Source organism: Narcine bancroftii, chromosome 1 (assembly GCF_036971445.1).
Source record: "Narcine bancroftii isolate sNarBan1 chromosome 1, sNarBan1.hap1, whole genome shotgun sequence".
Lineage (NCBI taxonomy): Eukaryota > Metazoa > Chordata > Chondrichthyes > Torpediniformes > Narcinidae > Narcine > Narcine bancroftii.
In genome coordinates, this window is record NC_091469.1 from 149,606,322 (window position 1) to 149,619,863 (window position 13,542).

Here is a 13,542-nt window from a genome sequence, read left to right on the forward strand (position 1 = left end):
CAGTGGGACTCCAAGGTCCAAGTCCTTCATGTTGCCTTCAATCTATCTTTACAATTTTAAAAAATATTTTCATTATTTGGGCAGAGTCTCACATAACTTGTGTGAACCATTGGTTTGGAAATGTCCAAACTAGTGGGAGCACTGGCCCAGTTTGGGAAGGCCTGGCTGGGGTCTCTGACCTTTGACCCCCCCCCCCGGGTCGTTGTGCCGTTACCAACGCCGGTTGCCAGGGAGGAGAACAATCGCCGGGAGAGGAACGACCAAGCTCGCTGCCAGCCGGAGGGGGCGGGCCCATTGGCCGGGATGGGTGCCCAATCAGAACGGCGACTCCGCTCGGCTCGGCCAATCGGAGGGCACTTCCGCCAGCAGGTTGGGTTGAGGAGGCGATCGGCTGCCCCAGGGAGCCGGGGTTCGCGGCGGGCGGCTGCGTGGTGAGCGGGATAGCGGTGAGTGGAGGCAGCGGTCTGTTGGCATCCCCGCCTTCCCCCCTCCCCCTCCTTCCCACCCCTCCCCTCTCCCCCCCCCTCCCCCCCCCTCCCCCCCCCTCCCTCCCCCCCTCCCTCCCTCCCCCCTCCCTTCCCACCCCTCCCCTCTCCCCCTCCCCCTCTCCCCCCTCCCTCTCCCCCCCTCTCCCTCTCCCCCCCTCCCTCTCCCCCCTTCCCTCCCTCCCCCCTCTCTCTCTCTCCCTCTCTCCTTACCCCCCCCTGTCATTTTCTTTTAAACCTTCAACCCGCATCCACTCCTCTCCAATATATTTGAAAGCAGACTGCTGGAGCAGTGCATTTGGTCATAGGCCACACCTGAGCAGCCGGACAGAGCAACAGGGTTAGTTATTATCAATAAAAATCCCTCTCTCTGGGGGAGGATCTGAATCTCTCCCCCCCACCCCCATCTCTCCCCCCCACCCCCATCTCTCCCCCCCACCCCCATCTCTCCCCCCCACCCCCATCTCTCCCCCCCACCCCCATCTCTCCCCCCCACCCCCATCTCTCCCCCCCACCCCCATCTCTCCCCCCCACCCCCATCTCTCCCCCCCACCCCCATCTCTCCCCCCCACCCCCATCTCTCCCCCCCACCCCCATCTCTCCCCCCCACCCCCATCTCTCCCCCCCACCCCCATCTCTCCCCCCCACCCCCATCTCTCCCCCCCACCCCCATCTCTCCCCCCCACCCCCATCTCTCCCCCCCACCCCCATCTCTCCCCCCCACCCCCATCTCTCCCCCCCACCCCCATCTCTCCCCCCCACCCCCATCTCTCCCCCCCACCCCCATCTCTCCCCCCCACCCCCATCTCTCCCCCCCACCCCCATCTCTCCCCCCCACCCCCATCTCTCCCCCCCACCCCCATCTCTCCCCCCCACCCTCATCTCTCCCCCCCACCCCCATCACTCCCCCCACCCCCCCCCCCCAGATCTGCATATTCCTTGGTGGACATCAAGGTTGTCGTCGGATCTCTGGGAAATGCTCGAGACCTCGTCGAGCCCAATTCAAATCGAATTGAACAAAAGCACATCAATTGCTGGTCGTGGGATGGTCAAATAACTGGATTGGCCAGTTGAGTTCTGCACCTGTTGAATTTGAAGCCCAGCGTTGAAGTTGGAGGATTTCATTTGGAGTTGAGGTCATCGCTTGCCTGAGTTGTAACCTCAAAATTGGTTACTTGTCCTAAAAATATCCTGAATTGATGACCACCTGGAATGAAAATCTGCCGTCCTGTCCTGGTCTGCCCAATGCACCTTCTAATGGAAGTGAATGGGTCTGGCCAAACCTCTTGAGAAATTCTCTGCTGCCTCCTTGATTCAGAGATTGGTGTAGATGCTGTGAGGAAATACAATTTAAAAAAAAATATAGTGTTGGAAGTATTGGTTCTGCAACTGCTTAATGTTGATAAGATTGTGAGTTTCTTTGCACACTGTATCAATGCTCTGTCCCAGCTGGCCTGTGGGCAAAATGAACTTTCTCGTGTTGACAATAAACAAATTTGAAAGATTAAAAATCCATGAAAAATTTTTTTAAAAATAATTCATCCATTTGATCTTGTCAATTTCTTTTGGTCATGCCTATTATATACAGAAGGACATGCACCTGAAAAACAATACTATTCCATGCTAACCTCTTTTTATTTTCCCCCGCTGAAGTATTTGTCCAGTTGTCTGGCTGGCTGCTTGTGTGATTGTGACATGTTTTTGACTTGGACCACATTAAATTCTTTGACTTTTGAAAATCTATTAGTTGAAATGTTTCAATATTCAAAACATCTGCTGCAAAATCTCCCTTGAGCCTTCTCTTTTTTTCTTCCCAATTAATTTCTTGGAAAGTGGCCATTGAGAGCAATGGCAGCATATTCTGAATTACTCTTGAGAAACTGAAGCAGACCTCCTTGAACTGCTTGCAGTCCTTCCATTGAAGGTACTCCTGATACTTTTGTCCAGGGAATTTAAGTCGATGGTTGTCATTCATGATCAATGATGCAGTGTGATTTTTTTCAGCTGGGTGATGGACCCATGTTTTCCTCTATCATTGGTTGTGAGCTTGGCGGCTCTCTGAATAGCCTCAGTGAAGAAATGCATTGCATTTTGTGCCTGGTACATCAAGCAGCCACGTGTGCTCATGGTTGATGAGATTCAATCACATTGGCTGCTGTGATCAGCCGGCATCAAGCTTCTTGGAGTTCCTATAACTGGGAAATCCTACATGTCTCTGACTTGTTCCTGTGGATCGCATCAGATAGTAAATCATTTGCTGCAGGTTACAGAGCCTCCACCTGATCTTGTAACTGCTGTGTTTATGTGGCCAATTTAGTTGGGTTCAGTGATCTATCCCCTCATCACCCCACCTGATGCTGAATTTGGGGCATATTGATGATGGCTATTGAATTAGCTCTTTGTTGCAGTTCTCAAGTTTTAGGTTGCATGCATTTTACTGACAGAACAACGCCTTGCAAGTTTCTGAGGGCAGGTGCAAACAGAAGGTTCTGGGCGTTAGAAATATTTGCAAGCAGGCCCCCAGAAACTGAAACATTTGCAGAGAGTTGGGGGGGGGGGGGCATGTGTTTTTTTTAAAAGCCTGGAAATTGCAATATTTGCAAACCAAAACAAAAAACAGTGCCTGGAACATCAAGAGGGGAGGAGCGGGAGAGAGAGAGGCAGTCTGAGAAAAGGCTGGACAGAAGAGGAGCTGCTGAGAAGTTTTTTTTCCCAAGACTGGACAGAGTTCTCACAGGGTAGCCTGAGTGTGCTCAATGTGGAAATCAGGAGTGGCAGCTCGTCTTCCCGGTGTGGCGAAGAGGAGAAGAACTTGGAGAGAAGACGTTTCTTCTGGAAGACACAATTGTTTGAGGTGTCCAACAGCCATCTCTCTGTAACCCTCCACCACTGGACTGCAATAGTCTCTGCTTGAATGTAATGACTGCGATTCTGTGCACAGGATTGAAGATTACTGGAAACTGTAGCCTTGGAAATGTCGACAGTGGAAGATTGGTCAGTAAAAAGGACTTTTTTGAAAACACATAACACACGTGCTGAGATTAGATGGGGGGGAGAGGGATTGTGTAAATCACAGTGTTTGTAAGTTCAGCTTTGATCTTGTTCTATACTCAAAGAATGAAACTAAATTTGTTTAAGGAACCATTGCTTTGGTGTATTTCTATTGCTGCTGGTCTATAACCATAATAATAGTTGATGGCATGGAAACAGGCCATCTCGGCCCTACGAGTCCACGCCATTTTACTCCAACAACTCCCCCCTGCCTGTTCTCCACCCATAACCCTCTAAACCCCCCACCTCTTATCCATGTGTATGTCCAGCCTCCTCTTAAATGAAAGAATGGACTCTGCCTCAATTATTTCCTCCGGAAGATTATTCCATTGACTGAACTCAATACAATGTTGTAAGTTGGTTGTAATATGAACATTTACACTATAATTGCTGCTCCAATCCCCAAATCTCATGACCATAAATTCTGATTGTGGTACTCTAATATTATTTGGTGTACCTAAACTGATGGTGTGCCTAGTAAAAGAAAATTCAGCTATTTAGTAAACACTGTAGTGTCCTTGAAACTTGTTTGAAGTTGATTAATGGAGTATTGTAGAACTTGGGGTTTTCAAAATGATAAAGGTAACCGATTTCTGTAAATGTACCATTGCAAGTCTTAAATTTGGACTTTTTCTTCTTTCTGCATTTATCTGCACTGACATTATGTTTGTCTGCTTCTGTGCACTATAAAGCATTCTCCATCCTTATAATTCTTTTGGTACCCGGCTCTTTGTTGGAATGTTTTATATATGCATAAGTGTCCCTTCCACAGAGGTGTAAAATGCATTGGAGGAAAATCTTGCACTTGATATTGGCCAGTAGACTTGGAGTAACTGCCAAGCATTTTTTTTTTAAATTGTGCCAAGGTCACGTTCTGCACAGACCTGCGCTGTGATGTTCTGTGGTTCAATGAATCTTTTGTATCCATGTGAGTCAGTCAGGCCAAGGTAAAATGTTTCATTTGAAGGGTACCCCATCTATGCAACGTGCTCAGGTCGAAGTCTCATTCTTGGTGATTGTGTATTCAAGTAATTGGCTTGGGACCTGAATTTGTGAACACGGTATCTACAGAATTTTGTGATTTACTTATCGGTTCAGGATTGTATAAGTGAGCCACAATTAATGAGAGTGGATCCATTAATTTTTTTTGTCTTTGCATTTATGACTAATGGATTCTAATATTTCTGATTCCATTAACAGATTCGAAAAAGCGCTGAAGGGGATGTTTTGTTTATTTATCCTGTGTGACATGAGGATCTTTTATACTGAGCATAATGAATAAATACACTAAAGTGAACAAAATTGGAGAAGGATCATTTGGAAAAGCTATCCTTGTGACCTCGAAAGAAGATGGGAGGCAATATGTCATCAAAGAAATCAATATTTCCAGGGTAAGACAATCTGTGGTGCCTTTAGTTAGCCTGATACAATTTGAAAAATTATATCTGATTTATTTATTTTTGGTTTACAGATGTCTAACAAAGAGCGCGAAGAGTCAAGGAGAGAAGTTGCAGTTCTGGCCAATATGAAACATCCAAATATTGTACAGTATCAAGAATCATTTGAAGGTTAGCAATCAACCTGCTGTAACTCAATGGGTGAAGGACTATTTTCTTATTGAAGGTGTTATGGGCCCAGAGGACCCCAAAACCCAGCACCAAAAGAAATTCACCAAGACAAATGGTTACTTAAACAAAGGTTGCTTTTAATTGTCTTTAAACATGAAAACAGGATCAAACTTTAACTTACCCTTTTAATTCTAAGGGAATATGTATATAAGTTCAGAAAAGTTCTTTAATTCACAGTCCAATCTCACTTCTCATCTTCCAAGTTCACTAGTTGCAGGCAAGTTTTGTACTGCTCAAATGGTTACTGCTCAAGAAGGTTCTTGTTGGTTTTCAGAGAGATTTGTTGCTCGTTGGACACTCACAACTGATTCCTTCTGATCAGCCACTTCAGTGTCTTGCCAAAGAAAGTTGCCCCATTAGGGTTTTCCAGATGATAACCTCAGGTCAACCCAGAGTTCCTTTTTGTTTTTCTTATTCCAAGTGAAACATTATGCAGCCAGCCCTCTCCTCTTGTAAGGACCACAAGGGCTTTGACTAAGCTGAACTAAGAACTCTCAACCCGTCTTCAAAATGGGGATTTCGACAAGCTTTCCAGCTTGTTATGTTCCAGTCCTAGCTGCTGAACTGAATTCTCTCTCACTGTCTCAGAAAACCGCATGACTCTCTTAGAACAGCAAACTGCACTCAGACTGCGGCACCAGACCTAATCTTCTGAGTTTGTTCATCTGTTGCTTTCCAAAACAATAATCCATTACTCCACCGCATGTCCAATTAACACCTACTTGTGAAGTCCTTGTAGGCATTCTTCAAAGTTTGTGCAAAGGCACTCGGAGCCTGGACTGTCTGGCTTGAGCAGAGCTCCAGCATTTTCAATGAGATCTGTTTTGAAGAGTTTGTATCTGTGAGTGAACGAACTAAAAACCCCACACAATGTATCTCCCTATCTATATACAATATAAAATATAACCTAATCTGTCACAAAGGGAATAGGGGAAGGCATCTTGTGAGTCTTTCTAATCCGGATTTCTCTGCTGTATTTGGAACTACTGTTTCACATTTGAATTGATTAAAGAAAGGGTAATTTTTAGTGAGGAAGACTGATCATGTGATCATGAGTTGAAATGGGGTGGGGGGGGGGGAAATGACATGAAAGTTAGTTTCTTGCCACATGTGCCAAGGTATTTCGATGTTAATATTCAAGGAAAGGTTGGATACGTATATGGATGGGAGAGGTGTGGAGGGTTATGGGCCAAATGCAGGTCAGTGGGAGAGGATGTTCGGCACAGACTAGTAGGGCCAAACTGGCCTGTTTCTGTGGTGTAAATGGTTATATGGTATAGCAAGAAGGTTCTTTTTATGTGCTATTCATATGTGATACAGCAAATTAAGCACAATTATGGAGTGCGGATTTACAGAGATGAATTGGTTGGAAGAGAGCAAATACAACATTATTTTACCAACGTGATGTTTGTTCAGGAATATGACAGTAATGGGAAAGAAACTGTCCTTGAAAGTGGTGGTGTGTGATCTCATACCTCGTATATTTTCTTCTTGACAGGAGGGAGAAGAAAGTGTGACCATGGTGGGATACATTCTTTAATACATTAGCAACTTTTCTGAGGCAAGGGGAAGTAAAGGTGGAGCTGAGGAATGTTTGTGTGATGGTCTGAGCTGCATTCACCACTATCTGCAGTTTCTTGCAGTTGTGAACATACCAGTTTCCATTCCAGACAGCAAAATGCATTTGTAAAAATTGTTGAGGAATGTAGGAAATAGTGTCCAATTCCAAAGGAAGTCAGATACTCGCCAGCTATGGCGGCGATTGCAGGCCATTGCATCCTACAAGGAGAGGCAGAACACCATAAATCACTGTGGTACTTCACTGCCACATGAGCTGAACCCCTTTTTATGCTCGCTTTGAGAAGGAAAACTCCATGATACCCTGTGATATCTGTCTCTGAGGCCAAAGTTAGAACCTCCTTCAAGAGGATGAACCCTCACAAGGCATCAGGTCTTGATGCCATACCTGGTAGGGTTTGAAAATCTGTGTCAATCAACTGGCTGGTGTGTTCATGGATATTTTCAATCTCACTGATGCAGCTGGAGGTTCCCTCCTGCTTCAAAAGATCATCATCCTAGTGCCAAAGAAGAGTAGGATGAGTTGCCTCATTGACTTTCACCCAGTAGCACCAACCTCTACTGTGATGATTAGAAAGAAGTATTGTACAGGGCTGCAAGATGAAGGCTGCACTGAAAAGATAGCGAAAATATCTGTGTGAGCAAGTGCATTCAGAATGATTTGTAATGTTATACTTTGCAGGTCTAAATGGGATGTAGAGTAAAATAGGAAATGGTTTCTTGTCAATATTGTTGGCTTTTACATTAGTCTGAATTTCAATTTTAAATTTATGTCATAATTAGAGATTTCCTTATTTTTTTGTCCGAGATGAGGCTATTCTAAGATTTGTATGTTTATTTTAACAGAAAGTGGTTGCCTTTACATAGTCATGGATTACTGTGAAGGCGGGGACCTTTTCAAACGGATTAATGCACAGAAAGGAATTTTGTTTTCTGAGGAGCAGGTAAGAACTATGAGATTGTCAAATCATCTTGCCCATGTATTGATTTTTGTAATACTACTTAATCCACCTGCATTATGAAAGGATCAGTTCTGATGAGAATTCTTCTTCATCCGACATGTTTTTGTCTTCTGCAATAAGAGTAAGTTCAACATAGAACCTCTTCCTTCAGTTATGTTGCACAAGATGCAATAATTGCATTATTTCTGCCTTATCCATCAGTGACAATATCTCCTTTAATGTACTTTGGTCTCTTTAGCAATGTTCACATTTGTACTGCTTATTTTCCTTGTAGTTGAAGTGAGCCTTGTGATTGAACCTATTGCTATACTTGCAGTTGTTTGTTTCACTTTGTTCAGATGATGTAAAATCTTTACAATTGTCTCCCAATTAATCAAGTTGTTTTTAGAAATGTTGCTTTCTGGAGACATTATTTACATTTAGAATTTTACCTTCAGCTACTAAGGAATCCCATCTGGATTTGCAACTTCCCTTGGCTGCTTACAAGTGAAAATGGAGATGGATGGTAGCAAAGGTGAAGACAAGGAGGACAATACATAATTAAATGGAATGAAAATGAACTCAAGAAAAATAACGGAGGGAAAAATAAAATGGCTCTAATTTCCTTTTTTAAATGCTTGATGAAGTCTTGTGGGTGGAAGTAAAATGAAATGCCTTTAATCAGACTGTTGGAAATTACTGGCTATCTACCCTCAGTAACCTTGCTTACCATAAATTTAACTCACCCTGATCTTGAACTTTGGAAATTCTGGTTTCACTGCCCTTTAAGAAATAAAACTAGTAGCACGAGTCTGGGTTTCGAAGAGACCACACAAGTGAAACATTTATATATTTAAAAATAAAATAAAATTATTGTGACAATTTTCAGAAAATTGGGTGCACTGGTAATTCCCAGCAGAGCAATTCTCTTGTTCACTTTCCCCTTTTTTTTCCTGTTGTTAGTATTTTGCAAAGGGTTGCATTCAATTCTAGTTCTTGGGGTTCAGCTTTCAGGCAGTTTGACTTGCAACTTGGCAGAATAGTTGGCGGTTTAATTTCGATAGGTTCTTAAAAGAACTAGCACAGAATTGACAGATTGCGGTTCTTGTGCTGTTTGACTCTTCACAAGCTATCAAGGGATGAGTCCAAATAGACCTACATTCTGAGTAGTTGCCTTGAGAGGATCCCAGTATGAATTTGTTTATTTTTGCTTCTTGCTTCCTATCAAAGGCTTTTCTTGGAATTTGGTTCCATGAACATCAGTTTCCATTTCTTGCACAAATGGATGAATGTTGGCAGTATTCACTGAGTAATCCAATAATTGGGGCAACTAAAATTAATCCAGTTATGACTTCCCAATGCTAGTGGTTCGAAACCTAACCAGTCCTAACTCCATAGCCTCATCTGATTTAATTCCATTACCCTGCTTTATTTTTCAATAATAAAATTTGAAGATCAGTTTTATTGTCTGTGTGAATAGATGACAGCACATATAAACTTTTGATTCTTTTTCCTGTAGACCAGGCAGAATTTCTACTAACCAGCCATGCAAAAATAAAAATTGTACTCCAGAAAAGATGTGTAATCAAAAGAGAGAAATGTATACAAGATGGAAGTGCAAACAAACTGTGCAATACAGAAAATAAATACTTAATAATAAATAATGTGGAAAGCAATAGCCCTTAAGTCCTGGTTGAGTTTGCTATTTAGGAGTCTGATGGTGGAGGATAGCAGCTGTTCCTGATTCTGGTGGGTCGGGTTTTGTGGCAACTTTTACCTCTTTCCTGATGGCAGCTGCAGCAAGAACAGAGCATGTCCTGGGTGGTGTGGATCCTTGATGAATTGTCATGTTCCCTGTAGATATTCTTGATGGTGGGGATTGATGCCTGATTGGATGTTGTCTTTGTTGCCTTTCTTCATGGCATCTGTGGCTTGTCCACTTTTTTAAAAAAAACTCTGCTGTATAGTCCCATGATGTCATCTGTGGATTTGAAAATGAATCCGGTTCATCCTGAGTTTTGTTTCAGCTTTATCCTCTAAACTGAACTATCAGAGAAATGCCCATATGGCAAGTCTGTTGGTTGTAAATTTTTGTATTTCTTCATCCTAGAGAGTCGTTAAGCATATTTGAGGCTGGTGGGGGGTGGGGGGCGAGGCAAGATGGCATAGAGTCTAGACGTCCAATCTCGACTTCTCTGGCCAGGCTTTTAAATACCAGTTTTTTTTAACCCTTTGTTTTCAAGTTTAAACTTTTTAAATTTTAGTTTAAAGTATTAAGGAATTATTATGGCCACTAATGGTAAAAAGATTAAACCTCAAGTTCAAAAGAAGTTACATTTTCGAAGTGCTGAAGATTTTGGGCCTAGATGACTTTATACAGACCCAGGCTCAATCTCTTCATTGCCTAAATCCCAAAGATCGCCTGTTCTGGCTAAAAAAATACCTATTGCTCACCAAATGAAGGATGGCGCTGGAATTACCCATTCTCCGGAAGAAGGTGCGTGTTCCCAAGAAGTGGACCCCAATTTGGAAAGCCTTTCGATTTCAATGGAGGGAGCACGCAGGAAGACTACTCCATTGTTGGAAATGCATCAGGTAGCATTTCAATCTGAAGAAATTGTTTTTCTTCGCGAATTGATGAGAAAACAACGAGATACGAGGGGAGACCAGCGGTCTCCTGCTTAGCGTGAAATTAAAAAGGGATTCGATTGGGCATGTATATTCTTCATTTAATTCTAGAGCTCAAGGTGTAGCAATTTTGATACATAAAAATGTATCTTTTGAATTACAATCAATGGAGGAAAAGGCAGGATGTATTCTTAAATTGAATTATAAGATTTTTAGTGAATTTTGGACTTGAGCATAAATATTATGCTCCAAATGCAGATGATGAAGTTTTTATTTCGGATGCATTTTTATGTTTGGGTCAAGCTACTGATAATATTTTAGTTGGTGGTGATTTAATTGTGTTTTGGAACCTTTATTAGATAAATCTCCGAAGAAAGTTAAAAAATACATGATGGCAATCCAGGTCCAAGTGTTGATGTAAGATCTTAATTTAGTAGATATTTGGAGATGTCTTAATCCGACAGAGAAAGATTTTTCCTTTTATTCATCTAGACATGAATCGTTTTCAAGGATTGACTTCTTTTTAGTATCGGCACACTTACAAGGGAAAATACAACAAGCGGAATATAAAAGTAGGGTGATTTCAGATCCTTCTCTGTTATATTTTACATATGAAACTTCTGAGAAAATTCAAATAGCTTATCATTGGAGATTTAATACAATGTTGTTAAAAAATATGGAATTTATTGATTTTTTTTAAGAAACAAATTAATTTTTTTTGAAAGAAAATTCTAATTCTGTTCAAAGTAAATTTGTATTATGGAATGCTATGAAAGCCTATTTGAGAGGACAAATAATTAGTTATACTTCTAAAATAAAAAAATAATCGATTAAATCAGAGTCTTGAATTAGAGAAACAGATCAAGTTAGAAAAGGAATTTCAGAAAGATGGTACAGAAGATCAGAAAATAGAATTATCTAGGCTGAAATTGAAATATACTTTGAATCTTATCAATTTGAATGTGTGATTAATAGGACTAAGCAACGGTATTATGAATGGGGAGAGAAAGCACATAAAGTATTGGCGTGGTAATTAAAGAAAGAACAGATATCGAGGACTATTAATGCTGTTGGATGGAATTCTCTTAATACATAAACCTTGTGAGATTAATGATGAATTTTATAAAAAGTTACATACATCTGAAGGAAAACAAGAAACTGGATGGATTGATTGATTTTTTTTATCACAGTTGAATTTACCAATATTAGAGGATGGAGATATACAGGAGTTAGATGAACCATTTACTGATTCGGAAATTAAAATGGCTATGCTGGAAATGCCGAAAGGTAAATCGCCTGGTGATGATGGATTTTCGGTTGAATTTTATAAAATTTTTTATGATGATTTATCTACAGTGTTTGGGGATGTATTATGTCAAGTTGGAGAACATTATGATTTACCTGAGTCTTATTCTAGTGCTTTAATTACAGTAATTCCTAAAAAAATAGAGATCCTTTGAAAGTATCTTCATAGAGACCAATTTCATTGTTAAATGTAGATTATAAAATAATAGCTAAAATATTAGCGATTAGATTGGCTAAATTTTTACCAAAGTTAATTCATATTGATCAAACAGGTTTTATAAAGAATAGATATGCTTCAGATAACATTTTGCGCGTGATTAATTTGATTAATAGATTTCAACAATCTTTAGATCACACATGTCAAACTCTGGCCCGCGGGCCAAATTATATTTGGCCCGCAAGATCATATTAAATATATATTAGAGTTGGCCCGCTGGCCGCCGCGCCAGTATAGCGCATGCACACTGAAGGTGAAAATGAAGACGCCGGAGGTGTGGAGGGATCTCAGAGTCCCGAATCCCGGGGATCGGAGCGCCGTACTCAGCCCGCCCGGCTCCCGGACACACAGACGCGGCTGGAGTTGGGGACCATCCTCGCTGGGTCTGCGCTTCAGCGGCGACGCTGGACCGAGCGTCTCATTGGCGATGGCTTCCCCCTCGCTTCGTGCGCGGCGGACCCTGCCTCCCGCTCCTTTTGTTGGAGACGAGCCTGGCGCCGTGAGATCGCAGTTTAATCCCTCTCCAACCATGGGAGGGGGTGGGAGCAACGCGCTCTTCTCAGCCAATTCCTCCACCACCCCGGACGCCGGCGTTTCAACGGTGGGTTTGGGTGCCTTCATCAGGCGACCTACCTGTTGGTCCAAGACAAGGGGAGAGCGTACAAACTCCACACAGAGAGCACCTGAACTCGGGTGAACGTGGAGCTGCGACCCCACATTCCACATCAGGACTGTGTGTAAGATTGGGAGCAGTGAGACGGAAGCTTATTTTGTTCCTGTGATTTAAGCCTTTCTTGGGGTGGGGGGGGGTTCCTTCTCTGACCACTTGCCTAACAATTAACCTAATCAGATGTGGAGTTACCACAATAAAACAGTTCTCAACCTTTTTTCCACTCGCGTCCCTGTGCCATTGGTGCTCTGTGATTAGTAAGGGATTGCTTAAGGTGGTCTGTGGGTGGGAAGAAAAAGTTTGAAGACCGCTGCTTTAATCATCCCTCATTGACTTGTCATGTGCACGGTTTCAGAACGCTAAAGGAAATGGGCCAATGACAATGACAATGAAAGAGTTTATCCAAAACTTTTATTAAACATTTATTTTAATAAGAAAAAGTTTAACATTACATATGTTGAAAGAAGAGAAAACATGCAGATGGTGTTGAAAGTTTTCAATAAATATTTAGTTCGGCCCTCGACTTAGTCCAAGTTTTTAATTTTGGCCCTCCGTGAATTTGAGTTTGACACCCCTGCTTTAGATCATCCGATGGTGATATTCTTAGATGCAGAAAAAGCATTTGATAGAGTTGAATGGAATTTTTTGTTTAAAGTTTTGGAGAAATTTAAGTTTGGTCCTTTTATTGGTTGGATTAGGGCTCTATATAGTAAACCGGTAGCTAGAGTATTGACGAATGGTTTGATTTTGGAATCTTTTAAGTTAACTCGATCAACTCGTCAAGGTTGTCCTTTATCGCTAGCTTTGTTTGCGTTAGTGATTGAACCTTTAGCACAGTTGATGAGACAAAATACACAGATACAAGGTATGAAAGTTTTAGATGAGGAGTATAAAATTAATTTATTTGTTGATGATGTATTGGTGTATTTAATAAACTCAGCTCAGTCACTTTTACACTTGAAGGAGTATTTAATACTATATGGATGTCTTTCTGGATATAAAGTTAATTGGGGGAAAAAAGTGAAATATTACTGGTAAG

General features: G+C 41.9%; 1 protein-coding gene across 16 annotated transcripts in view; it reads left to right on the forward strand.

Moving 5' to 3' along the window:
• The first annotated feature begins 237 nt into the window (after positions 1-237).
• nek1 (NIMA-related kinase 1) overlaps positions 238-13,542 on the forward strand; it is a 240,341-nt gene continuing 227,036 nt past the window's right edge. For 15 of the 16 annotated variants that reach the window (XR_011358400.1, XR_011358407.1, XR_011358411.1 and 12 more), the window contains exons 1-4: positions 238-446; positions 4,737-4,927; positions 5,008-5,104; positions 7,589-7,686. Coding sequence is in view for 13 of the 16 variants with exons in the window: in XM_069941511.1 (XP_069797612.1) it covers positions 4,811-4,927; positions 5,008-5,104; positions 7,589-7,686 (312 nt within the window). In the remaining 3 variants the exon portion in view is untranslated. Of the gene's footprint in view, positions 447-676; positions 826-4,736; positions 4,928-5,007; positions 5,105-7,588; positions 7,687-13,542 lie in introns of those variants that run through there. The other variant, XM_069941522.1, reaches the window with a different exon arrangement.